This window comes from Trichoderma breve, chromosome 1 (genome assembly GCF_028502605.1).
Source record: "Trichoderma breve strain T069 chromosome 1, whole genome shotgun sequence".
NCBI lineage: Eukaryota > Fungi > Ascomycota > Sordariomycetes > Hypocreales > Hypocreaceae > Trichoderma > Trichoderma breve.
The window spans coordinates 1,238,282-1,264,080 of NC_079232.1; the positions used below are offsets into that span (position 1 = coordinate 1,238,282).

Consider the following 25,799-nt stretch of genomic DNA (forward strand, 5'->3'; position numbering starts at 1 on the left):
CAGCAAACTGTATATCAAAAACTCAATATCAAACTCACAGTACCCTTTTCTCTTCAGCCTTCTTTATGTCTGTATCCTACTCTCTACTTAACAAAGAAATCAAATAAATACAAAATGTCTTCAGACGACATCTTCTCCAACCAGCCCTCCATCTCCAGCCTCCTCACCCAACTCCGCCGCAGCACCCTCACGCCTCACAACCGCCTCAAGTCCATCCACGCCGACGCCGCCTTTGTCGCCCAAGTAGCCTCTTCATTCTCCACCTATTCTTCTGATTCGGCTTCAGGTCCGGAGAAGCGCAAGAGAAAAAAGAGGCCGCTGGTGGCGAATGAACGATGCGGCAGCTGGTACATCCCGCCAGACAGGAAAGATGGAAGCGCGTACTTTAAGAGCACGGATGGACATGAGCGGGCCTGGAAGTTTAGCACTAGGAGGTTGAATTTGCATCTGATTGACATGATTGAGGAGAATGACGGGTATGTTGCTTTCTCTTTTTGGACTCATAAGTGGCTATATGGTTTACATCTCATGCTAACATCAATCTCAAAAGAATCATCATTGTAGACTCTACTCGCCGCGGCAAACGCAAGTCCTCCCATCACCCCCTGAGAAACATCTCATCTCATTCATTATCAAAGTCATACATCATACTGACTCTTCAAATCCAGGCATGCCCGATGCCCTCTCAACCACCATCCCAATATGGTGCACCGTTCTCAACATGGCCCTCCTCCCAAACAACCCCCTTTCTTCCAACCTCTTCCTCCCCCCTTACCTCCCTGCATCCACACACTCTCAAATCACCGCTCTCATACCCACGTTTCTATCTTCCCTCAAAGAACTCAACCTCACCTTCCCGACATCTCTCACAAAGCCTCTTCGTCCCCTCTGGATCACACAGGACTCCTCTCTCCCTCCTCCCCCAGACTCAGATAACGACGAGGATGAAGACCAAGACCAAGACCAAGGGGTCATATTCCAGGAATATCGACCCGTCATCTGCTGTACAGCCAGTAGACGAGTCATAGGCAGCGAAGTCGACGAAGGGGGCTACATCCAAGGCGCTGGAGACGACACCGAGAACTGGGCCCTAGGCCTCACCCCAGACATCTTCTGGGCCAACACAACAACCTTTCTCTCCGCCGCAGAAGCCGCCGTCCCCGACCTCATCATCAAGCTAGTAGAAGAAGCCAAAGCACAGCGCCAGTCCGCTCCCTCCGGCGATGCAAATCCAGCTACCCTCCCTCGAAAGCAACTCACACCACAACTCTCCGTCCGCCCCATATCACCACTCGATCTCTCATCGCCAATACCCTCTGCACCACAACAACAACAGCCAAGCGAATGCCTCATCCTCCTCACAGAAACTCCTACACCCAAAGAAACATGGCTTCTCTCACCAACGCTCCTCCGTGTCGGTCTCGGCAAACACAAAACCGCCAGCCGCAACCTCCGCCTAGCCCTCACCGAAATATGCTCCTTCGCAACCAATTTCCTCCAGAACCACCAGCACGCCAACGAAACAGATGCAGCAAGTAATGCTGAGCCGCCTCAGATCATCGTAGCTTGTGACTCGGGCAGGGACCTTTCGGTAGGCGTCGCCCTCGCGTTGTCATGCTATCTCTTCGACGACGAGGGTCGCTTCCGCGTGCCTGACGATAAGGTGGCGTTTACCAAGACGTTGGTCAAGATGAGGCTCGGAGCCATCATGACGGTGTATCCGGAGGCGAATCCGAGTAGAAGCACACTGCAGAGCGTGAACAGCTTTCTGATGGACTGGAGGAATTAGCATGAGGGTGGATTTGTAGCGAACGTCCGTATAATTGGAACATATGACATGGACCAAACAGATATCCGTGTGTTTTTGAATGAGTTTATATTCTCAAGAAGCGTCAATTCGTTCCGTCATATCTAATCATATCTAGCCTGCCATGTTGGTGTCTCTGTCTTAGTCTCCTGTATGAACCAAGCCAACAAGCAAAAAAGAACCCAATTTCCACGCCCTTCTCAAAAAGGCAAACCCATAATGCAAGAATAAAATAAAAAGAAAAGACCAAGTCCAAGTTTTAAACCTCGCCCTTCTCAATCTTGGCCAAAGCAGCCGGGAACTCGCTCCAGTCGCGCATAATCACCACGGCGCCCGCATTCCGCAACACGCCCTCCATCTCCTCCTTCTTGTCATCAGCATACGGACCGACATACCCAATGGTCTTAATGCCCGCTCTCGTAGCACTCAGAGTACCACTCTTGCTGTCCTCAACCGCAACGCTCTCGCCAGCCGCCTTGCCCAGCACCTTGAGCGCATGCAAGTAAATAGCAGGATCAGGCTTGCTCGTCGGCTTCTCCAACGACGTCGCCGCCGAAAACACAACGTCCCCAGGAAAGTACTTGTCCTGCCCGACCTTTTCAATCGACGCGCGCACCCTCCTGAGCGCTGACGACGACACCACCGCCAGCTGGTACTTGCCGCTCTGCTCCAGCGCGGCGAGCTGCTCGTCGACGCCGACGCAGGGCCTCAGCGCGGCCTTGAGCTTGGCGATGACGGCGTCCTCCTCGGCCAGCACGTACTTTTCGAGGTCGTCGGGCGCGATGTCGATGCCGTGCGTCTTCTGCAGCGTCGTGAGCATGCCGCGGAAGTTTTGGCCGACGAACTCCTGGATGAGCGTCTCGCCGGTGAATTTCACGTGGACGTTGCGCTCGGCGCAGATTTGGTTGATGAGGTCTGCGCAGGCCTCGAAGGCGAGCTCCTCGGAGAGGACGAGGGTGTTGTCGCAGTCGAAGAGGATGGCTTTGATCTGGAGAGGAAGAAGGTTAGCTGCTGCAGAAACGAGGGATTGGGAGATCTGGAGGAGAGACTTGGCTTACTTCAGGCATCTTGATGAAATGGTTGGGTATTATATCCAAGAGAGGAGAGAGAGACGTAGAAGAAAAAGGAAGAAGAAACAGAATACAATGAAGTGTTTACTAGCCGAATGTATGAAGAAAAAGAAAAAAGGAGGAAGGAAATAACGAGAGAACTCGGGAGACGGCTTCAAGTATATAAGGCACGAAAGATCAACCCAAGTACGAGTAAGCCAGGCCAATTAAGCTCTCCACATGGCAGGCCGCTTAAAAAACAGGCACAGGTACGCATGAAAGGCTGTTGCAATTACCTCATGTGAAACCCCGAGTCAAAAAGGGCATCCAGACGTGTCAAAACACATTGCAGCAAGTGGATATTGCATGGAAATCTTGTTTCTTGGCGCGATGCCGATATGGATTTCAGCAGTCAGCCCCGTCTCACCAGAAAGTACCAGACGCACAATTGAATCATCATTACTTCGTTTTCCTTCACATGCCAAAACGAGTAACTCAGCCCATTTACAGTAACACGTCCTTAGTATTCTCCCCTACTGTCAATATTCCTCCTAATAATTCTGTTTCCTCCCCCATTCCAACATTGATCCAAAACAATCAAAATCCCCCCTTGTCTAGTCCTCCTAGCTCTCTCTCCTCTCCCCAATCACCACTCCCCAATTATTCCCATCAAATCCCAGCCTTGCTTCGTCTCGTTTCCTTTTCCCGTTTTTTACCCCTCCCCCTCCGCGGGTCATCAGTGTCGTCATCGCCCCTCCTTGAACCATGTTAGCAGCCCCCCCAATTCCCCCATGCTAAAATGATTCGTCGCTCCGTACGGATAAAACAAACCGCCAGGCTCACGTTGTCACTTTATTGCCGATATTAAACGCGCATCATGTTATATCCTTTGTCCCCGATATCATAAACGCGCATCATGTTAATATCAATGTCAGCAGCGGCCCGGTCGAGCCAATGAATAAGAACCATTTAGTCAATTCGCTTAGCTGGAATTCTCGTCATGCTTCTTGGCTGCTCGTGACCACGTCTTGGAACGCGACCTGGGGACGGCGCCTCAGGTGGCTGAGACCCAGCTTGTAAAAGGGCTTTTCAACAGCTCAACGCCAGAATCCTCAAGGTAGTTATGAATGAGATTATGCACTCAAAGGCATTAATTAATGTATGAAGGCTTCATCATCAAAAGAGTCGCTGAATTTCAACAGCTAGTAATTATAGAGTAATACATATATACAGCAACTACGCAGTTATTGGTGCCAAAAGCAATGCAATTCTTTTCAACCGCTATCAATCAAGTGTTGTGTCGCTACATCGACCAACTTAAACATAATGTATAAATCTCCCGCAATTCCTCAATCACAAAGGCCTGGATGCTCTCGTCTTACTCGTGCCAACAAAAAAATCCTCCGCGTGCTTAAACTCTGCCAGAAATTCATCCCTAAAACGCCTCTACTCCTTGTCAATTCCTCTTGACATTACAAAGGTGGCCAAAGAAAAAACATAAAGAGAAGAAGAAGAAGAAAACACGCCAGCTCCTCATTGTCGTCGTCCGCGGCATGTATGCTTGACAGACGGGACTGTGCCTGACTGCGCGGACATTCATTCCCAGCCTTCTCAAAAGGATCATGCGACTTGGTTTCTCTGAGGTCCTGTTCATGTCCCGCATACCAAGCCCTCTGTCGTTATGTGTGGTAATTTCTTTTTCCCTTTTTTCTTTTTTTTAATTGTTTCAAGCCTTGCTGGAAGGAAGCGCCTGTAGATTGTCTAATTCCAATCTTACAAAATTTCCTTTAGCTGCGTCTTTTGCTCGGATGTCAAGGTTGACGGAAAGTTGACCCTGTAGCGGACAATGAAATCGCCCCGTTGCCCGGGCTTCTTTGTCATGGGCATGCCCAATCCAGGGTACCGATCCTCGCTTCCGGGTTGCGTTGGGCCGCCCTTGTCTATGCTGATCTGCTTGCCGTCGATTGTAGCGACTACCCGCTTCCATCCAGTCAAAGCCTCCTTGAGGTCCAAGGTGACGGTGTGCACAATGTCGTTATCCTCTCGCTTGAACAAGGGATGCTCTTTCTGCAAAGTTGGTTAGTATTCAGAGAACGGTCAAATAGTAGGGAGGGGGGTTGTGTAAGGGTATCGCTTAACTTACCTCTTCGACAATAAAGTGCAAATCTTGTCTACCGCCCTCCACCTGGTCACCAACTCCATTAAACTTGATTTTGGAACCCTTCTTGAGCCCTGGCTTGATGGGTACCTCCAAGATCTGATCTGTTTGCACGCGCTTGCCCGATTCATCAAACGTCTTGCGCTTAATCTTCATCTTCTTCGTCGTTCCATTGTACAGCTCCTCGAGAGTGAGAGCTAACGGCCGCTCAACGGTGGTAATCTCGGGCGTCGGCTCGCGATTCCTCTGCGGTGGCTCAGCGAAGCCGGATCTTGTCCTTGTCCGACCTGACCGTGGACCGCCCGCACCGCCAAAGGAAGAAAAGAAGTTAAAGTCATCATCATCGTGGCCTCCGCCGCCGCCGTGCATTCCTCCGCTGCGCTGAAACTCTGCAAACAGATCCTCAGGGTTCATGAAGTTGTACCCCTTGGTGCCGCCTGTGCTGAAGTGGAAAGTTCTGGCACCGCCTCCTCCCGGCATGCCTCCGAAATCGAAGCCGCTGAAGCCTCCAGGCATGCCGCCTGCTCCTGCGTATGGATTGGCCCCTGGACCGCCTTCGGGTGGAGGGGCACCACCCCGCAACAGGAACTCGAGGCCATACTGGTCGTAGATCTTGCGCTTCTCCGGGTCGGATAGGATTTCGTAGGCTTGTGAACACTCTTTGAACTTTTCCGAGGCGTTGGGGTTGTCCTTGTTCTTGTCAGGGTGCCACTTCAAAGCAGCTTTTCTGTTACACGCATTGTGGTTAGCCTCTCTCTATTTCACTTTTTTGCATGGGTTTCGAATTGGCTGGTTGGGCGGCAAGCTGTGTGGGGGAGTAGCATGCGAATGGTCGTCGTCGGCCAATTGCCACCCGCCAGCCTAGCTTTACCCAAGTATGACGACAAAGGATGGGAGTAAAAAGCCGGGCGCGAGAGAAAGGAAATCAATGAGCGAAATAGATGGTTACATACCTGTATCCTTTTTTAATCTCGTCTTGCGATGCCTCAGGCTTGATACCCAAGGTATCGTAGAGCTTGGTCTCTTTGACCATGATGACGAACTGGTCGGGCGTGCGTGCTCTCTAGCAGTGGTGGGGGCCAGCGGCAGCTGCTGCCACGGCAGATTCACAGTATATGATGCGACGAATCGACTGTAAGACGAGAGCCTCACGAGACGTAACGCTGGTGCTGAGAATCGTAAATTGGATAAAGAGGCGAAGCAGGCAAAAAATGATGCTATCGCAGTTGGGGGGTCGAATTGTAGAGAGAGGGAGAGAAATGGTAAAGGTATGGAAGATGAAAAGAAGAAAAAGAAAGATCGGTCAAGAGATTCTGGTATGGAGGGGAAACTGGGAGAGAAGTGAGCGTGAGCGTGAGAGCAAGCCTCGCTGCTACTAATATTCAGGCCTGGTCAGGTTACCACAGCACAAAGGTGAGCCGGTTGTGGGGCTGTCTCTTTTTGCTGGGACCTTGTAGAAGCTTCCCTTCCCGCTACGGGCTATGACGCACGAGAGCTGGGGGGAGATCAAATATACAAGTACCAGACGGCAACGGTTGATTTGATCGGCACAGCCAGGGCGGACAAAGAAGACTGCTAGGTTGATTTGATGCTAGGCGGCCAATGGACAACGATCGGAGAAGTGAAGAATGGGTAGCCGTGGTGATAGTTGAGATTAATAGGTAGAAGTAGACCAGCTGCAGCCGAGGGGTCTGTCTGGTGCTATATAAGCCGTGCTGGTACGATAACGTCTGCAGCAAGACAACCTCTAGTCGTCGATATGTCTTAGTGCCTGCACACGTCTGAATTGTAAAGCCGTCGAACCAATAACCGTATTAAAGCAAGTAAAAAGAGGGGGGTTTGTCATGTAAGATGAATGTGATGTGATGCGGAAACGCTGCAGCTGCAGATGCATCAACCTACGGCAGGCCAACGCACACAACAGGTGCTAATGCCAGATACTGGAGCCGAACAGTGAGAAGAGGAAAAAAGGGTCCAAGAGGGAAGAAGAGAGAGACAGAGAGACAGAGAGAGCATATATTGATCCCCATTTTGTCTCTTGTCTGGTACATACGAAGCACAGCGGAATCTATTGGCAGCAGGTGACTCGCTCAGGTCGCCTCTTGCAAGCGGTCCGGGGTTGGGCAGGTGATGCTCTCTTTTTGTATCATGCCATGAGATGATGGGCTACAACAAGCTCCCGGCTTTCCTTTCCCTTCCTTTCCTTTCCTTCTACAATCTCATCTCTTTTCCCGTCCTCTCATATATCATCCTGTAAGTATTTTAAAAGCTCTCACCAGGTACACACTGCATCCAACCATCCATAACATCCCTCCACATCAACACCTTCATTCTCACTCCGCCCAAAAAACGTCAACCTGGAACCTAAATCACCACCCTCCCGCTTCGCCCCACGCTGCAGGGATCAATCACGCCCACTAAACATGGGCCCTAAACAGCTCGCTGGCAGCACTAAGCTCCAGTTGGCAATGACCCGTCAACCTCCATCAAACCCAACTCCCTGATGCGCTGGTCTATCAAATCCAATGAGGCCTCAATCCCAGCCACGCCCAGCCATCCCACGTCAAAGGGAATTGAATGAATGGATTCTATCTTATTTTCTGCCCCTGCATCCTCCATTCGTCTGCTACATACGTGAAATCCCTGGTTGCATGGGCCTTTCACGATCCCTGTACGTTACGTCAGGCACAAATAGTATGTATACGAGTACATGCTACAGCACTTGATGCCCTACTGTACCCGGTAACGCCTTGATGCAACTCGGAACAGCAAAAAGAGAAACAACAAACATCGCACTAAAGCAGCTAACCGAAACACCAAGGCAAGCAATATCCGTAGAGCTACAGCGTTCAACCCACAAGCACAGCTTTGAATCATTCCATGTACAAGCTTGTGGCCGGCCAAAAATGCCCGTCTCGTGGAAGCTTCTAGAAGCTTCCATATCTAAACTGGCCTATGCCCAACTTGCGAGTGCTCACGAGATCAAGCACTGCAACACCAAGCTCTAAGAATTGGACAACCCCACGATTGATATTCTCGGAGATGGTATTAGGATAAAAATGAAGATAGAGGTTAATGGTAAATATCAAGACTGGCTACTAATAGTAATCCTTCGCTTCGCCGCTGTAACCGAGTTCTGAGTCCAATCTCACTTGAAAGTGAGAATCTCAGCGCCAAAAGTCCAACAATGCCATTCAAAAATCTTGCGCTATCGTGCCCACTGAAAGTGGTGCATTGGCAGTCCGCGATTAGCTCCCTATACAAACGACCTCGCCACCAGTCCGTAACCTCCTCCCATCGTCGATTTTTTCCCTGAAAGTCTCAAGGCAAACTTGTCCTCCTTGCCCCTCTTCCGTCTTCTTCTTCTTCATCATTTGGCGGGCAAATCATGACGTGTCCATGTAATTATGCCTTCTAAGACCCCCTTTCTAGACGTTTATTCCTGGATATCAGATATATCCATGTCCATACTTAGCTTTCTCCCAGTGTCGTTCCCTGACGGTGGTCGTATGAGTGACGGTGGCCGAACTCGCTCTTGCATTTCAGGACTCTTAGCTACCTGGGCCTCAGCCATCTTGTTCACTACGTCGTCTGTCTGGCTGTCTTCAGAAGGAGTTGGCTTATGTGCTTCGCCCTCGTCTGCCGCTAACGTGTCTGGCGTAAGAGTCGCAGATTCAATCGTCATCTGAGCTGGATCACGGCCAAGTGTGGTCGGTGGGATTTCGAGAGGCCCGAATTTGTCCTCAGCGTCAGAGCCCCTGACATACTCCGACTTGCCCCCCGACATGTCCGCCATCTCCATTTCTGCTTGTTCCACCTGCTCGTCAAATGCATTTTCAAATGGACTTCTATCTTCGCTGCCGATAGACGCTCGGTTGGTGTCCATAGAGTCCATACTATCTCGATGCTTTCGCTTAGAAGGTGAGATTGGGTCGACAGAAGTATGCCTCCTTTCCTCAACGCTGTCAGCCACAGGCCGCTTCAGCTCTTGCCGGAACGCCTTATTATCCGATCTAACAAACATATTCAGGGCATCTGACAATGGGGCCTTGGGCGTGGAGATTGCTTCTTCAGTCGCATATACGAGCAGTGGCGTCTTTGTCTCGAGCCATACGTCTCTAAAGATTCGCTCGACTTCTACCTTCTATCAAAAAGGAACAGGCGTTAGCGTTGCTTTTGGGTAAATCACAAAATAAAAGCGTAACAGGTTACTGTACCTCGGATCTAACCAGTTGGTCCTCGTTGGGAGAGTACTCTAGCCGCCACCACTGATCGACCGGTGATTTCGGGTCTTCTGACTCCACAGATTCCGGATACAGGCGCTGGCAGACGTAAACAATGTCTCTATCAGTAGCCACGCCTCGGAGAAGATACTTCTTGCACGTCATTGGCTTTGGCCGGCCTGGCTTGTCTGGAACAGTCAAGAGTTTGCCGAGGAAGCGTTGTTTGGCTTGAATCTGCTCTAGCTGAACGCGGAGATCTAAGATAGCTCATTAGCACGGCTTGTTCACTCCATATCTTTGGTTGTGATTTGACAAATCTTCTCACCTTCAGTCTTTGCTTCCATATCATGCAGTATCCGTTCAGTCAAAAGAAGTACTTCGTCCACTTGTTCAGAGTGTTTGGCCTGCACTTCGGTCATTTGACATGGGGCGTCCCGGTAGTTGGGATACTTGTTCGTGTCGAACCCCGAAGCCTCCATCGCCTGAAACCGACCGGCGCTCTCAAGATAATCTGAAAACGCCTTCCACTGCTCCGTAGCATTGCGGATCATGTCCGTCTTGTTAAACGTCAGCTGGTTCCAGTCATCTTGCCATTCTTGTAGACGCCGCTCTTCAGTTGTTACGCTATCGAGTGCATTCTTGGTTTCCAGTAAAGCAGATGCTATTCGTCTGGCCTCCTTCTTACGGCTTTCCAGATATCGTTCAGGATATAGCACCTCCGGAATTTCAAAGGAATCAAGTGGCCCATCGTTTCCGACTTTGATGGTTAGAACTTCACCCATCTTCTTAAACATGGCGATTCTAGACCTGTCGTCGGCATCATGCCACGATAATAGGTCTCCCCACATCAAATAATCGAGGGCTTCGTAGAGAGTCTTGATGTGTGCATACTCAAGCCCTGAGTGGTCGAATTCAAGCAATCCAAATCTTGCATGTTGTATCTCGCTGTCCTCGCTAGTGCCAACGCTTGCCAGTATCGCTTCTTGATGCAAGGGCTCCAGCAACTCTCCATCATTGGTGTCGCCGAGTTGGGCATAAAATTGCTTCTCTATATCACTTGTTGTATCTTGCATCAAATTCGTAAGCGTATTGACTGTTCCATAACTCCTCTCTGTCGAATCGAGAAACGCCATGAGCCGATGGATTTCCTCTTCAAAGTTTGGCCTCGCAGCATTGTCGTAGCCCCACCCCGCTTCTTCTGGCTGTATTTGACGTAAAGCCTCTGGAGGTAGGATTTCCTGTCCATTCCACCATTCGTTATTAAAGCCGTAGGATGCCGCAGGAGAGCCGCACCGTAGGAGAACATTCCTCGCTAAGGGAATTTGACTAAAAATCGTGAGCAAGCCACCCAAGGTGTGGTGTCTCGCTGAGCCGGATCCTTGGATCAAGAATGCTGGAGTTTCGGGAGATCGCTTTCTCTGGGCTGGCGATGGGGCGTTATCCAGCCTTGTCTTGAGCGGCCCAACAGGAACCATGGCCCAGTTGTCCTGGTCATATTCGGTACGATTTGCTGGGCCAAAGTACGGCGTTGAAGTCGACTGACTTATGACGCCTGACTCTTGTGGAGGGATCGATAGCCCCGCTTCTTGTGCTGATTCGCGCAGCGCCCTTTGCATATCCTCATCCTCTTGGGACTGCATGTTATTTCCTCCTGCCAGCTATGTTAGAATAGGTTATTCCATAGGTACGGGGGAGTGCAGAGCACTACCAGCTGTGTCCCCCGAGGCCCAGTCGACCATCCTACCTAGTGGGGACCTGACGTTGGACCGCGAAGGAGGCCTTGATGGAGCTCCGTAGCCAGGCGGAGGAGGCGTCACCCCTTGTATGATATCGTTGCCGTTTAATGATTCGATGTGAAATGCTGCTCAGAATGTCAGCTACCAGATGGTACTCTCCCCATTGGTGTGGATAGCTCGCCCTTCATACATCTGACGCCATCGGTACCGGCAGCACCGTCTCTATCGGCTGAGAACATGGACTCGTTCCATAGCGAAGTATATTTTTGTCGGAACTACAGCAATACAGATCAGTATATTGTTGCTCGGTCATAGAATCCCAGGCGACTTGGGGTATAGGAGTAGTGCATACACTCTCAGAGTTGTCAAAGTATTGCATAACGACCGTTTCGACATTTCGATTATTATTCTGTGTCGTATTAGCTGCCACAGTAACCTGGCGCTCAAGTGCAGTGCAAACGAACTCTGAGGGCGTTTATGACCAAGTTACGGTCATCGACTGGGTTGAGGCCCGCAAAGTCAATGACCTGCGAGATGTCATCTTCGGACGGCTCCATCGAAGCCATGGCGAATGGCGGCCACTGGTAGCTCTATTCGGAACAATGGCAGGATTGCTGTAGCTGTAACAGTAAGAATACCGAGGTTGAAATGCAGTTTGCGTTTCCGGGACACCAGCCAGAGCCTGGTTCACGCCCGTGTCTCTCCCTCTCTCTCTCGCCTCGTTTGACAGGCACAGGACAGGACAGGACAGGACAGGTGACCCTAGCTCCAGAAACGGAACAAAGCTATCGAAGATGCAAACCAGGGCGTGGCGTCTGCAGGCATAAAGAAGCAAAAATGAGCGAGGGGTCAATTTAAGCAATGAAAGAGGCGGGAGAGCGTCGCCAGCAAGCGACGCAAGCTGTTAGTTGTTGGTGCGAGCCCTGGCCGTTTGATGGGATGAGCACCTTGGGAGGTGAAAGGCGGTTGCGGGCAAAACGTCAGTGAAGGAGGGACCTGAGTTCATGCCGATAAGATAAGCTGCGGCTATGCGGCCAGCATGTTAGTCTGAGTTAGCTGGTTAGGTACCTGGAGTACTGAGGGAGGGGCTGCTGGAAGTAACCTGGCAATACCTGGAGCCGCTGCAAAGCATAACCGCTGCAGGGCCACGTACGAATTACGCAGCTCTTCTGGTCAAATGATGGATCATATGTACTAGATACGTACGTATGCATAGCAGCCCAAATAATTAAATTGCCACTTGAATTTTATGTGTATTGAGGTTCTCGGTGATTAACCATTTCGTCTCCAAGGTTGGATGTCATCGGCTCTAGCTGATGAGCTGGGGTTTCTAGCCTTTCTCAACACAAACAGCTTATTCAGGCCAAAAGAACACAGCGTAGTCTTTTCATCTTCTTAAATAAAAGTGTATGTATATGTGCTTGGTGTATCAACGCGTCTATGCGCTTCTGCCTTCTATGTAACTTGGCTGCCCTCAGACTCGAGCTACAAAAACGATAAAAACCCGCTAATATGAGAAATGCATGTAATGACCCAAACCGGCAAACGCAAAGCAAAAGCAGTAGTGCAAAACAAAAAAACCGCAAAAAATCAAATGTAATCCTTCCGTGGTCCAAGAGTAGAGATGCCACGCCATGACACCGGACCCTCTCCCAGTCCGCTCCATGCAAACGTAGGTAAGAAGCCGCCAAACGCCATCAAAACGGATCCGCTAGTTGAGTAGGTGAAGTATGCCGTCGGTTTTGGCGTGCCGGGACAAGCCAGCCAACCGGCCATTTGCTCTTTCGCGGGGGAAACAGCGCATTTTCCATCCAAAGGTCATGTTGCGTTCAGATGAGGATGCTCATTTGTCATCCTCATCCTCTTCCTCCTCTTCGTCATCGAAGTCGTCCATATCTTCTTCGCTATCGCTTCCTCCAAAGTCTTCCTCCTCATCTGACATATTCCAGAAGTCTGCGTCGTCATCGACCGGCTTGACCGGTACTGGAGTCAATTCCTCCATGCTGGGCATCTTCATACCCTCCGGGATGTTTTTCTTGGTCGCGGCTACCGTAGCCTTGGCCAAAGTATTATACTCGGGACGGTTATCTCGGTAGAGGACGCTGGCGTCGACGTTGGCAGCTGAGTTAATCTCGGGATCGTCCATGAGAAGAAGAACGGATCTGAGAACAGATTCGACTCCGTGTAGAACATTCCATCGCTCGCTCGCCAGTTCGCCGGACTGCTCGTCCTCGCCAGGCTTGTGGAGAATGGAAATGCAGAGGTTTCCGTCGGAATACACGTTGGGGTGGATGATGTTGGGGGTGAGGAACTTGAAGGCCGGTGGCTGATAGGGATAGTCGGATGGAAATCTCATCTCGGCCTAAAGCAACTTGTCAGTTTCTCATCGATTCTAGCCAAGGTAAAGTGACTGTGAGAGAGAGCATAGCAGGCGGGCTTGGCTTACCTTGAGGAACGCTCCATGCCAAACGCTATCAGGATTGACAACCCAGAGGCCGATCCTCCACTTAAGAAGATTGGTCTCGTCCGTCTAGATATGGTGAGCAAGAGACTCGTTGCTGAGTCTAGTTGATTTGGGTGAACTTACTGTAATCTCTACCCACTTCTCCTTCTGGAGAGACCGCAGCTCCTGCATAAGGCGCTTCTGAGCCATGACGCTGGTAGGGGGAGTAGAACCGTTATACGTGAAAATGAATAGGTAGAGCGGTCCGAGAGTCGTCGTTGTCTTCTTTGCTCTGCAAACTCGAGTCACAGAGCAGTGGCTTCTGGCCGAGTGTCGGCAGCAATCGGGAGAGTCTAGGGGGCGGATGGACGGGTAAGGCGGATGGGCACCACTGATGACTCGATGCTATCGTCCAAGGACAGTCGCTGGGGTGTGAAAAGAGGCGCGTACGAGAACAAAGATCAAAAAAAGAGGGAAGATGCAAGTAAGAGAAAGATTCCCGGGCCGCAAAGGGTTGGCGAAGTAGAAGCGCTCGTCGAGGAATTTCCGAAACTCAGCCGGGCCGGCTACGGCACCACAGATGTGACGGCATCAGGTGGCTGCGACAGGTGACTGCCGCAAGTCCCGGGCGGTGAAGCCTCCAAGGGCCTCTGAGGGCGCCTGTTAGTCGCAGCTAGAGTGCCAAAAGCGCTGCTGCCCCTCCCCCAGGCGCCCCCGCCTGCAGGGGTCCTCGCTTGGGCTTTAGGGGTGCATTCCGAGTCCGAGGGCTGCTATCATCGGCAGGTACTGCCAAGTATTGCTCCCGTGGCGCTGGTAATCGGCGCTACTTGGGCGGTACGAGCTATGCAATAGGCGGTACTCGTATTAGCCGCCACGTGAATCGGCTGAGACGAGGGGGAAAGGAGTTTGACATCTGTCATGAGCTGAATATTGAATTGAATTCCGTCAGAAGAGACAAGAAGCCAGCTGCCAATAATGGACGGGCATCCAGCTGCACGGTACGATAACATACGATAGAACCCAATTCATGCATTGTTTCGAGACCAAGTCATTCCATATTAGAGCCCTGCTGCAGGTCTCAATTAGAGAACCACTCTAATGTACGTGCTCACTAAGATTCGGTACCGGTAAGACTCTGGCCACCCACCCACTACGGAGTAACCCGAGTCTTAACAGGCGCGCTCTAACTGCAATTATCAAGCCATCGATCTAATACCAAGATCTGCGCCGTCATCCTCAAGCCGCCACCGGAAGCAAAAAATTCATTTTGCTAGCATGAAGCTGAACTTTCCATTGTAATGTAGGGGTAAGAAATTAAAACTAGTGGCTTCCATAAGATTCCATTCAGCTCGTTTGAGCGCACCTTATCATTGCTTATTCTCGCTCCATAAGTGGCCAATGGCAACCAGCGAAATGGTTCACTCAGCCGTCTGGATGTTGTGTGGCGTCCATGCATTTGGCCCGACGGCTTCTATGTTAGGCACCAAGTGAACCACATCGAGAGATTATAGGTGATTATTATGAGCTATACCCAACTCTTGGATAAAAGTAAAACTGGATAAATAACATCTGCCCATCAACTGCGTATATATCACGGAAATAGCCCAGTGCTACCTACAGGTCAACGTCAAAATATACATCGCTTTGACTTATATGCACATATCCCCCTTTGCTCAACTACATCTTTCAGCCAGATAAATCGTAGTACATGCATGTCCCTGACCGGAAGTTGTACAAGAACGAATGCTTCGAGCCACCCTTCTTTTCATACTTGTACCTCCAAGTGTCAAGTTGATCATGAATTTCACGGACGTTCTTCTTCTCCGACGTTGCCACGCCATGTTCAGCCCTCCGCCAGCTCTCAGGGTCCGACAAGGTTGTACTCTGTACAAGCTCCATTAGGTGGTCGCTGGTTTCAATGGCCAAGATGGGGCCTTCGAGGAACGAGTTCATCAGCGAGGCTGCGGTGATCTGTGCTTGTTCCACTACTGTACGCCGATTGAACTTTTTGCTCTTGGTTTGGGCAACCAAAATCTTGACTTCTTGCTCGTGATCTTTCTCGCCTTGCGTTGCAGGCTCGGGCGTTCCGCGGAACTTTGCTGCGGCTTTGCTGTCTCGGTCTCGTATCTCAGGTCTTAGCCAAGAAAGGAGCTGCGCCATGGGTATATCCACATCCGGTACATCCTTCTTTCCCACAGTCTTAATTTTCAGCATCGAATCTTGCTTGATGATAATGATCCAACAATAGCTCTCATCTCGGTGTTTTGACATGAGATCTTCTGGAGACCTTGAGTCTCTAGCAAGTTCTGCACTGATATCGTGTGACCAAAGTAGCCGCAATACCTCAATACCAGAGGATCGAAGGGTTGCTGCGTCAAAGCTTGCCACCAGAATATCGCACTGCAACTTTGGTCTTAGCCGGGCACTTCAGATTGGCGCATCATTGATGGGTACTTACACGTTTACTGCTGAATATGCTGCTCACGTCTTCTTCGCTCTTCTTCAAGAACGAATAGCCGCCTGATTTTGGCGTTTTTGCCAACCTTTCCCAAGCCAAACTGAATCCGACGGCATGGCGTTTCTCAAACTGTCCTCCAATCTTGGGGCGTTGCTCGTTGATCAAGTGATCATACCGGCCACCGGCGGCAAACACATCTTTGGCTTTCTTATCGTAGATGCAAGAGAACAGGATGCCACCGATATAAAAGCCTTCTTTGAGACTGTTGAGAGGGTTTATATAGATTTTGGTAGTGATGCCCAATCGTTTGGTATACTCAACCACCTCCTTGAGATGCGCTATTGTCGACGCGGCCCGCTGGTACATATCGCTGCCCTCAAAGACGAGCTTGAGTTTTGCAAACGCTTTGTTTGGTGTGTCTGTGTCATACAGTCAGTTAGCGGTGTTTCAACTCTCTAGGCTGTGCATGTCTGGCCGCGGTGGACTCATACCTCGGAAATCGAAACGCTGAAGTTCGTCAATACTAGTGGCCGATATACCCACAGCAGGGGATCGAAGCTCCATCCTAATCTTCTGCCACGTATGGTTGTGAATGTTTAACCTGGATAAGACGTCTGCTGCTGCCCTTCTAGAAGAAGTTGGAATACCACAATGCTCAAAAATGAGTTGAAGTATGTCAGAGTGTCCGATGTGGAAGCACATCTGTGATGCAGACAAGGATGGAAATGTATGAAGAATCTCATCCAGGACCTTCAAGACCTCGGCCTCTTTTAATGCCAGATCCAGTGTGTCGATCGTGACGATGTCAAAATCCACCTCACCAAACATCTGAGGCTGTCCCGTATCTTGCTTATCCCTAAACACGCTACCAAACGTAAAGGTGCGCTGCAGAGGAGGAGTTTGCGAGTGTTTTGCCAACATTCGAGCATGTCCCATCGTAAGGTCATAAGGAAGCTGGAGAACGGTACCGTTAGAGTCAAGAAGTCGGACAGCGTTGTCAGCCTGGTGCACCGTCTTGGGGTATATCGAAGTTCGTGTTGCTTCGAGGGCTCCGTGGCGGCGAAAAATGGCTATCAACGCATTCTTGACAATGCTTTGGTTCAGAAGCTCGGCAGAACTAGGTGTGGTGCCATTCATATCCCACGCGAAATTCTTAGCCGCCTCCACGGGCCGTGCAAACAGCGTCGACAACATCTTCTGGTAATACGGCGAATTAGGGTCCGCTAATCCGGCCAAAGTCCTTCTGATGGTTTCACTCTCCATCTGGACTGGCAATTTACCACTCTTCAGCAGATCAGCACTGGATGGCCGCTCTTTGGGATTGTGGTTGACTAGCGAGAGCACAATTTCCGTTTGAGTCTTTTCAGGGGGGCGGAAATCTGAGGGGAGAACAGGGACTGGACGTCGAAGCTGCCCAAGGACATCGGCTTTTTGCATGCCCATCATAGGCAGATAGCACATTTCAAAGAAAATGATTCCGAGAGAATACATCTGCAAGTACGTCAGTTTCCACGTGTAGAGAGATACGAATAGAGACATACGTCGACTTTAGTGCTATACATCCCATTGGACGCAGATCTCACTTCTGGAGCAGAGTAATAGGCTGTTCCAATACTCCTCGTCATGTCATCTGCTTCATAGCCGTTGGCAGTGGCTCGGTCCACAGAGAACTGGCCACTGGTTGCCAAACCAAAGTCGCCAATCTTGACATTATCCACGCCATCGGCACTGCTTGCAATGAATATGTTCTCCGGCTTGAGATCACGGTGAACAATACTCAACGAATGGATGTGCGCCAGGCCTTCCAGAATCTGTCTGAATAGTCGCCACACTTCTGGAGTATTTTTATACAACTTGCGCGCGATAAGATCTCTCAAAGTCTAAGATTTAGAGTTAGTGACTGCTTAAGAGGGGGTTTTATCAATCATTTATACGTACTCGCTTCTCGCAGTACTCCATGGAGATGTAGAGAACAGTTCGATAAGATCGGTGCATCCGAGCGCGACGCTGCAGGACAGCTAGCCTATCCTTCTCATGAAGCTTTTCTCGATGACCAACGGAGTCCACAATAGAGCTTTGATCATCGTCTTCTTCTTCATCAGAAGACTCATTGTCGTCCTCATCATCCTCGTCTTCGTCAGAATCATAGTTAAACTCTACTCCAGCATTGGACGAAATAAAATCCAGGCCACCAGTGCTTGTAGCGAACTGGATATCAATGCCAGCAGATTCGTTGCCCGTGTCTCGGGTATCCTCTGTGTAATCATCGGTTGACGTTTCACCCTCGGTGTCGGTTGAATCAGGGATTTCTTCAACCCAGGTGTTGTAATACCGTACGACGGCAGGATGGCTAAGCTGTGAGAGCAGTCGGACTTCCTTGAGAATTTCCGTAAGGCTTGTCTGTGAACGCTGTGTGATTTTTTTGATGGCATATATTTGCCCATCCAGCTTTTTCCTAGCTTTGACGACTTCACCAAACCCGCCCTTACCAAGTCTTCCCTCTTCCACAAAATCTTCCGTGTACCGAGACACGGCTGCTGATCTATTCATTGAATCTCGCCTGAGCCTCACGGGAAGGGCTTGCAAAGAACTGATGGACGGGGTGTGGGACAACATGGCAGAACTGTCTTCAAACAGGACAGGAGCATCTGTCGCAAGAAACTCACTAGCACCAAGTTCAAATGCTCTCGGCCTTTTCTGCCTATCGTCTTTGAAGAAACGGCTGACTAGCTCTTGGAGGGGTTGGGAGAGCATCAACGATTCCATCAGATTTTTCGGAGAAGAATATTTGCGAAGCACATCCAGCCCAAAAACCATCTGTACAAAAACAATACCAAAGTCCCATATATCAGCCTTGGATGTATACTGAGGTTTGGTAGCCGCTGCAATCTCAGGTGGCAGCCAGTACGCAGATTTTGCGGTGGTGAGTCCAATGGGGCCTTGCTTCTTAGAGGTTAGATTATGAATCTCTCTCTGATATGAGGCATCAGATATCTTTGGCACGATTTCGCCAGTAGATTCTCTAAAGAGAAGGATGTTCCCTGGGTGGATGTCTTGATGCGCTATGTTCTTGTTGTGAAGAAAGTTCAGCGCATCCAAGAGATCTCTTGTCCAAGATCGAACTTTTGCTATCTCTAGATGGCCTGCTAGCTCTAGCAATTCCTCCAGTGAGCCTCTCTCAGCCAACGGGGTTAGGACCCTCACCGTCCACGTGTTGGATGCGGTGCGATCAGCGGCTGCACCACTCTCAACCTTGAAATCAAGAATGTCGACGAGATGTCGGTGGTGAATCTTGTTCCCAATCTTGAGATCTTGTAGCCGAGATTCTAAAGACTGCAGTTGTTTCTTGAATTCTTTCTGATCTTTACCATTTGGACGCAAGACAGCCTCCTTCAAGGCCAATAACTGGTTTCCTTGGCCATTGGAGAGAACTGGACGCACGGTATAAACGGTGGAAGCCTCTCCGCTACGAGGGTCAGATTTGCCCGTGACAGATCTGAACGTCAAAGTATTTCCCATGCGATCAGTTAAGGTGCAGAATTGATCAAACTCAATCGTCTCGCCATCCGAGATCGAAGATGAGGATGGCCGGTGGGGGCTCAAGCCATTTGAGCGTCGGCTGAACTTTGACTCTCTCGCCTTTTGCTTCTGTCGCTGAAGCTCTTGTTGTAATTCTTCAGCAGCAGCCTTCTCCTTTTCCTTCATCTCCTCTTCTTCTAGGCGCTTCTCCTTCTCCTTTTGCGCCAGCGCCAGCTTTGCCAAGGCTGCTTCATGTCTATCTCGCTCTTCTTCCAGCGACGGCAGCTGTTTACCAGATGCCTTTGCCTGCGCAGCATCCTCAAGGATATCTTGAATACCCTCAACAATCTTGTAGACCATCTCTTCTGCTTCCTTGGCGAAAATCTTCGGTTGCGTTTCCAAAAACTTCTGAATCTTGAACAAGGTGACCTCTCGGAGGTAGTTCTGGCCCTTGAGGGTCAAAAGCGGCGGTGTCTTTGGATACGTCGCGGTAATGGTAAAGCCAACAGTAACAGTAAACTCTTCATCACTCGGGGCTTTTATTCGTATGTCGAAAGACGGGTCGGACTTCTAAATGCATGTGTAAGTCGGCATGCGCCAGCAAGGTTGAGAAACTAGACTGGGGAGGAATACCTTCCAGGCGCTGTGCGCCGCCGTATGCTGGATAAAATCATCTCCATAAATGGCTTCTAAGGCAAAAATCTCGTTCCTCTGGAGCTCTTCGTACTCAATCTTGGTCGTCGCATCCGGACCGGGGGGCTTGAGGCCCGGAAAGCTTGAGTCATCCTTGGAGTTTGTCGACGGCGACGTCAGTATCCTGGGTGTTTTCCACGCCATGGTCGCGTGATACCTAGGTAAGAGCCACAGCTAAAGCCGTGACGCTTTACACAGAAGAAGCCATAGTGAAGACGGCTAGAGACAAGGGATAGTAAGGCTGGTGTGGTATGAAGGAGGAGGATTGTCGACAAGAGCCAGTAGCGCCTCGATGTAGCTATACCTGGTGGCGGGGCAGTTTCATCACCTGGTTCGTCCAGCGATCCCATCAATGGTCAGCACGAGCCAAATAGCTGCCTGAGCCGCTAATTCTGTGCCTGTACAGGGCTGAGCCAGTTGGACTACAGCGGCTGGGTGGCGATCGATCCACTGCCAGATTGCGGGAACCCGCTAGCTCACTACAGGGTCCTGGTAACCACTAAGTTACCTGGAACTCTATCGCCGCCGCGGCTTGCGCTGATAAGGGAAAAAAGCATTTCGTCACTGGCCAACACACCGACGGGCAAGTAAACAAACACACCCTCGCAACCATCAACCGCCGACCCTGCGAACACGGCAACGCTCCAACTTCTTCACCCGCAAGCTCATTGCAGATACGCCAATACAAAATACCGTCAAGCTTGTGCCGATTTTAATCAGGATTACAATTGTTTGAGCCACTCTATCAACATGCTGGGCTGGATGCTGGGGCGCGGGGACAACGCGCCGGACGCGGCTGACACCGGAGGTAAGTAAAATGATTTCCATGAATACAATATAATCGTGTTGGATATATCCTAATGATCCCCTTCTAACGATTAGACACGGCACTTCTTGATCAGCCAGACACTCCCGCTCCTGTTTTTGCTGCAAGATCGTTCAAAAGTGCTCTCTTCGGCACTCCTATTCGAGAGTCGCACCGAGTGTTACGGGACAGGGCCAAAGCAGCAAAATCGACAACCATGCCGGTGGACAATACGTTAGATACTCCATTGAAACCACAAGGCATCTTGCTGACCCCTGGTACGGGGACATCGAGGCCGAAGCGCGTGTCATTCAACCATGATCTTGCGACAACAAAGACCATTTCGCCGAATAATGAGGGGCCCGCAGTCAGCAAAAGAACCCGTCTATCTGACGTGCTTGACAAGGCGAGACGCAAAAGCACCACAAATGTTTCCAAGGTGGCCGAGCCCCGTATCATCAAGGACGAGTCGGATGAGGACGAATGGGAGGAAGACGAACTTGACGAAAATGGCGATTATTACGCACATGATACCACGGTGGACCTGAACGAGCCACACTCCCAATCGGGCAAATATTGGAAAGAAGAGTTCGAAAAGTATCATCGAGAGGCACGAGCGGAGATGGAGAAGCTCCTCAAATACAAGAAACATCTCAAATCTTACGCGGAGGAGAAGGACTTGGAGGCTATTCATCTGGCTCAGAGGCTCAAGGAGGAACAAGGAAAGGTGGTCGCCATGGAAAAGATGATTGCAGAAAATGCAAGCCATATGGTATCGAAACAGAAAGGCGCCTCCAGCGACGAAACTACAGAGTTATTTGCAACTCTCACAAAGCAAACAGCTCTCGCAGCCCAATACCGACATAGGGTTCAGGAATTGGAAAGCCAGCTTGAAGAGCTGCACCAAGGGCGAGAAGAAGACGACGACGAAGAGAGAGAGCGCATACGGCTACAGGGAACGACTTCGCCGAATACGGCAAGAACTCTAGTCGAAACCCAGCGAGAACTTCGACGATCTCGCGCACAACTCAAGGAGTTGGACGCCCTACGAGATCAAGTGTCCTCTCTCAAGGCTCAGCTAAAAGCTGCTGATCAACGAAAGTCTGTAGATCACTCAGCTCCCGATGAGATCACCGATACGGTCAAGGTGAGAGCGCTCAAAGCTCAACTTAAACAAGCAAGGGAAGAATCATCCAGGAAGGACGATGAACTTGGCCAACTGAAGAAGGAATTCGACTTGTTCAAGAAAGAGAGAGAAGCCCATGATTCAGATACCAAAGCCGTACTTGAACGTGCCCAAACCAAGATTACTGACCTCAAAAAGGAGGTCAAAACACTGAAGGCCAAAGATGCAGGCCGGAATCATAAAGCAGAGGAAACCAAGTTGGCAAGGGACACCGAGGATGAGGAAGTTTTACCGAGGCTCTCTGCGGCAACAAACGGTGCTCGCAGGAGCATCGATGCGGCAGACCTTGAGAGACCCCGACATCTTGAAGGGGTCAATGCCAAGTCTCGAAACTTACGAGACAAATATCAAACCGATGCTACACCGGGCCAGTCTCGAGCAATGGCAAAGTCAAAGGGCACAGCTGAGGCCTCTAAATGGCCGCCCTCTGCATCAAGAACACCCAGAGAGATCGTGTCAAAACGTAACCGGTCAGGGAGCGACGCAGGAGAGGACAACATTGCAATTTCCAGTATGCCCGGGCTCGCAAAATCCATGGCTCAGTCCAAGAAAGCGCCATCCGTCGACGATACGGACGTCGAGATCGAGATTCTACAGGACCGCTTTGCTCGTCTCGGTGGCGGTGACGCAGGTCAAGATAGAATCAAAGATATTCCCAAGACTGGCAACAGCAAAGCTTCATTGCCACCAGAGCGACGAGCGGCTGCTCTAGCTCGAATTGAAAAGAGAATGGCCGAGAAGAGGGCCCAGCGACGAGATGGAACGGACAAGGAAAACGTACGGCCATGAAGAGGCGACGTTGGTCTGAGCAATCTACGATAATACGTGTTTTTTTATTTAGGGATCAGCGTTGGTGTTATTACAGGGAAAATGGAGGGTGGTTATCAACATGATTTATTATGAGCGGGACCGAGTGTACTGCAAGCTGGAAGCTCTTGCTGCTTGGATTGACATTGTTTTTTCTTATTTGATTTTTTTCTTTTGGCCTTTTAATCTGTTCATGTTTATACCTATTTGTAACTATTGCCGGACAATGTTGGCGTGTATCGTATCAATCGCGATATCACACGGTCTAATACGGAACGGATGACGAGAGATAATGCAATTCAACTTTTAAACTTTACATACACATGTGCCCAAAATGACAGCGCAGAATGAGATTCAGATCCAAGATGAAATTGCCCAGCTTGAGAGTCGTTTGCAAGAGGCAAAAGCCCGTCTGAGCACTCTCGGCGGATCAAACCCTGCCATCCCGTGTAAGTCGAAAAAGAGCTTATCATGCATTGATCTCGTTTACTCACGCAAATAGCAACACCAGTCCGGCCTGCCCCATCGCCATCACCATCTTCATCAACGCATTTTCTTCTCCTGCTCTCTGATTCCGCCCTTCCCATCGGATCCTTCGCCTTCAGCAGCGGCCTGGAGTCCTTCGCGGCGCATAATGCCCGCGCCTCCTTCGGGGCCTTCCTCCCCCTCTCGCTATCATCCTATGCCTCCACGACGCTGCCGTTCGTCCTGGCAGCACATCGCCAGCCCGCGGATCTCGCATCTTTGGACGACCAGCTCGATGCCGCCGTCATCTGCACCGTCGGCCGGCGTGCCAGCGTCGCCCAGGGCAGAGCGCTGCTGAGCATCTGGGAGCGCTCGTTCAAGACGACGATTCTCCCCTCCAGCGCCACGGACGCCCTCGTCCTCAAGGACTTCTCAGCGCTGCTTCGTCGAGAGAGCACCAAGGCCGGCGGCGAGGCTCCTCTCGTCTCAGCGCACCTCGGTCCGCTGTTCGGCGCGATTTGCGCCATCGTGGGGCTGACGCTTAGACAGACGGCCTATGTCTTCATGCTGAGCCACGTCAAGGCGCTGATTTCGGCGGCCGTGAGGGCGAATATGTTTGGACCGTATCAAGCACAGAAGCTACTTGCGAGTGAAAACGTACAGGACTTGATTAATGTCGTGGTGGAAAGGGAATGGTACACGTCTGTTGAGGAGGCAGGGCAGAGCGTACCGGTTATGGATCTATGGGTTGGACGACATGAGCTGCTTTACTCGAGAATATTCAACAGCTAAAGTGGGATACTCTAGTATCCTTTTTCTCTTTAATATTAATATGGTATCATTATGAATGCTGTGCATGACACGAATCCTGTACCCAATCTACAGTTATAGATAAATCCCAAGCCAAATACCACCAAAAACGCCCTATTTACTCATCGCTATCGCTATCATATCCCACGAGAGGCCCCGTAGATGCAGGCGCCGCTGGTTTCGATGCCACTGCAACCTTTGCTCTGCCCAGAGCTGCCAAAGTGCTACTTGAGAATACACCTGCGCTCTGCGCCGGTTGTTGTTGATTTGCTTCTTGTGCTGCTGTTTCTGTCTCCCCAGCCGTTCCATCTTCAAGCAGAGGCCGTTCTTGATATTCCACCTCGTATCCTCGTCTTCCAGCCGGATTGACTGCATTAGGGCCTTGTGCGAAGTGGATTTCGTCTGGGGCCTCGTAGCCTTCCAATCCATAGCTGCTCTCTAGCTTTCTTCTTTTTCTGGCCTCTGGATCTTTGCCCTCGATTTCGGCGACAAATTCCGCTGGCAGCGCCCTCCGGATAGCCTCGGCAGCTTGTTCTTCGATTCGTCGCGCTTCTCGAGCTCGTGCCATGGGGTTAGGGTCGGCTGTGGCCCATCTAACGTTCAATACCTCATCGTGATCAAGAGATCTAATGCTGGTCAGTGGATGTTGAGATTTGAGAAGCTGTGGTAATACGTACTGATGCGCCATGGCTTCCTTGGCGAATTCTGCATTTGCTTCGTTGACATAGGTGACAAAAGCAACACCCCGAGAATTCAATACGCGAACTGAAGATCAATGGTCAGTTAAGCCCAAAGCAAAGGCAGCGCAGTTGTAACTGGTGATGGCACTCACTTCGTTCAATCGGGCCCCATTCAGCAAAGTGTCGCGCCACAATCTCCTCGATATCGTCGGTTACATGTATGCGGCCGATGTAAATGGTTCGGTTCTGGCGCATAAAACTTCCAACACCGCCCATATCATCTCTGTAGTCGGAAAATTTATCTCTACCGAAGCAATCGACATTCGGTGCCGAGAGGTCGTACGTGCCGGGGAGTCGGTGTAGATACATGCAGTCTGCTCCTCGTGGACATAATCCTCTTGCAAAGAACAGGCAGAAATAGCTTCCCGACACGCCGTCGGCTTTCGTGTATCCGCTGTCACGAGCGACGTTGCAGCGCCCCTTCGATTTCGTCTGCTGGTATGCCTCGTGGTCGCCACCCGCCCATTTGTTATACCTGGCTGGTATCAGCTGCCGTTCTACCACATGATTGGGGGTTCGCAATGTCTCATTACTCACCAAATGTTGAAAGTTGTACCCGTCTGTGGTGGAGGCTCGTTGGTGAAGAAATCCGGTTCGACTTGCGGCCTGGCTGGCCTCCTCTTCCTGCGGATGATCTTCTTGACGACCTTTTTCTCGGTAGGAGCCGCGACTTCGCTGTTTGTCGTTGCAACAGCCATGTTCTGAGTCTCTTCATCAGCTACCGGAGCCATTGCGACACCGTCTTCTTGTTGGTCCGCCATGATTCGGTAAAATGAAAGACGGAAGCTGATTTTGTTGCGATGACAAGTTGAAGCTTGATGCAGCAATTTTGCCCAGCTCGACGCGCCGGCAAGGCTGTAGAAAGACACTGGCGAAAAGGGCAGGCGGTGAGGCTAGCGC

At 50.5% G+C, this 25,799-nt stretch overlaps 9 protein-coding genes across 9 annotated transcripts; 3 read left to right on the top strand and 6 right to left on the bottom strand.

The window, feature by feature from the left end:
* Positions 1-114: 114 nt before the first annotated feature.
* On the top strand, positions 115-1,789 carry T069G_00405 (rit1 DUSP-like domain-containing protein; the record flags this gene model as incomplete). Its single annotated transcript, XM_056167615.1, has 3 exons — positions 115-476; positions 551-585; positions 669-1,789. 3 exons carry the CDS (start codon positions 115-117, stop codon positions 1,787-1,789), a joined length of 1,518 nt encoding a protein of 505 aa, XP_056032931.1.
* Positions 1,790-2,066: 277 nt separating this feature from the next.
* T069G_00406 (haloacid dehalogenase-like hydrolase domain-containing protein) lies at positions 2,067-2,874 on the bottom strand (the record flags this gene model as incomplete). The annotated part of the gene is made up of 2 exons (XM_056167616.1): positions 2,067-2,795; positions 2,866-2,874. 2 exons carry the CDS (start codon positions 2,872-2,874, stop codon positions 2,067-2,069), a joined length of 738 nt encoding a protein of 245 aa, XP_056032932.1.
* A 1,755-nt stretch (positions 2,875-4,629) lies between these two features.
* Positions 4,630-6,047, bottom strand: T069G_00407 (dnaJ domain-containing protein; the record flags this gene model as incomplete). Its single annotated transcript, XM_056167617.1, has 4 exons — positions 4,630-4,923; positions 5,000-5,541; positions 5,587-5,741; positions 5,968-6,047. The coding sequence occupies 4 exons, from the start codon at positions 6,045-6,047 to the stop codon at positions 4,630-4,632; spliced, it is 1,071 nt and encodes a 356-aa protein (XP_056032933.1).
* Positions 6,048-8,450: 2,403 nt separating this feature from the next.
* On the bottom strand, positions 8,451-11,539 carry T069G_00408 (uncharacterized protein; the record flags this gene model as incomplete). Its single annotated transcript, XM_056167618.1, has 7 exons — positions 8,451-9,158; positions 9,232-9,494; positions 9,563-10,888; positions 10,982-11,098; positions 11,182-11,248; positions 11,326-11,382; positions 11,438-11,539. The coding sequence occupies 7 exons, from the start codon at positions 11,537-11,539 to the stop codon at positions 8,451-8,453; spliced, it is 2,640 nt and encodes an 879-aa protein (XP_056032934.1).
* A 1,277-nt stretch (positions 11,540-12,816) lies between these two features.
* Positions 12,817-13,626, bottom strand: T069G_00409 (ubiquitin-conjugating enzyme domain-containing protein; the record flags this gene model as incomplete). The annotated part of the gene is made up of 3 exons (XM_056167619.1): positions 12,817-13,335; positions 13,420-13,503; positions 13,561-13,626. The coding sequence occupies 3 exons, from the start codon at positions 13,624-13,626 to the stop codon at positions 12,817-12,819; spliced, it is 669 nt and encodes a 222-aa protein (XP_056032935.1).
* Positions 13,627-15,102: 1,476 nt separating this feature from the next.
* Positions 15,103-20,230, bottom strand: T069G_00410 (protein kinase domain-containing protein; the record flags this gene model as incomplete). Its single annotated transcript, XM_056167620.1, has 8 exons — positions 15,103-15,816; positions 15,875-15,974; positions 16,050-16,293; positions 16,366-17,365; positions 17,416-17,754; positions 17,813-18,387; positions 18,541-19,963; positions 20,027-20,230. The coding sequence occupies 8 exons, from the start codon at positions 20,228-20,230 to the stop codon at positions 15,103-15,105; spliced, it is 4,599 nt and encodes a 1,532-aa protein (XP_056032936.1).
* A 606-nt stretch (positions 20,231-20,836) lies between these two features.
* Positions 20,837-22,866, top strand: T069G_00411 (spindle pole body formation-associated protein domain-containing protein; the record flags this gene model as incomplete). Its single annotated transcript, XM_056167621.1, has 2 exons — positions 20,837-20,894; positions 20,969-22,866. 2 exons carry the CDS (start codon positions 20,837-20,839, stop codon positions 22,864-22,866), a joined length of 1,956 nt encoding a protein of 651 aa, XP_056032937.1.
* A 352-nt stretch (positions 22,867-23,218) lies between these two features.
* T069G_00412 (ureF domain-containing protein) lies at positions 23,219-24,141 on the top strand (the record flags this gene model as incomplete). The annotated part of the gene is made up of 2 exons (XM_056167622.1): positions 23,219-23,333; positions 23,387-24,141. 2 exons carry the CDS (start codon positions 23,219-23,221, stop codon positions 24,139-24,141), a joined length of 870 nt encoding a protein of 289 aa, XP_056032938.1.
* A 136-nt stretch (positions 24,142-24,277) lies between these two features.
* Positions 24,278-25,660, bottom strand: T069G_00413 (torus domain-containing protein; the record flags this gene model as incomplete). The annotated part of the gene is made up of 4 exons (XM_056167623.1): positions 24,278-24,785; positions 24,837-24,924; positions 24,992-25,374; positions 25,437-25,660. The coding sequence occupies 4 exons, from the start codon at positions 25,658-25,660 to the stop codon at positions 24,278-24,280; spliced, it is 1,203 nt and encodes a 400-aa protein (XP_056032939.1).
* Between the last annotated feature and the right edge of the window lie 139 nt (positions 25,661-25,799).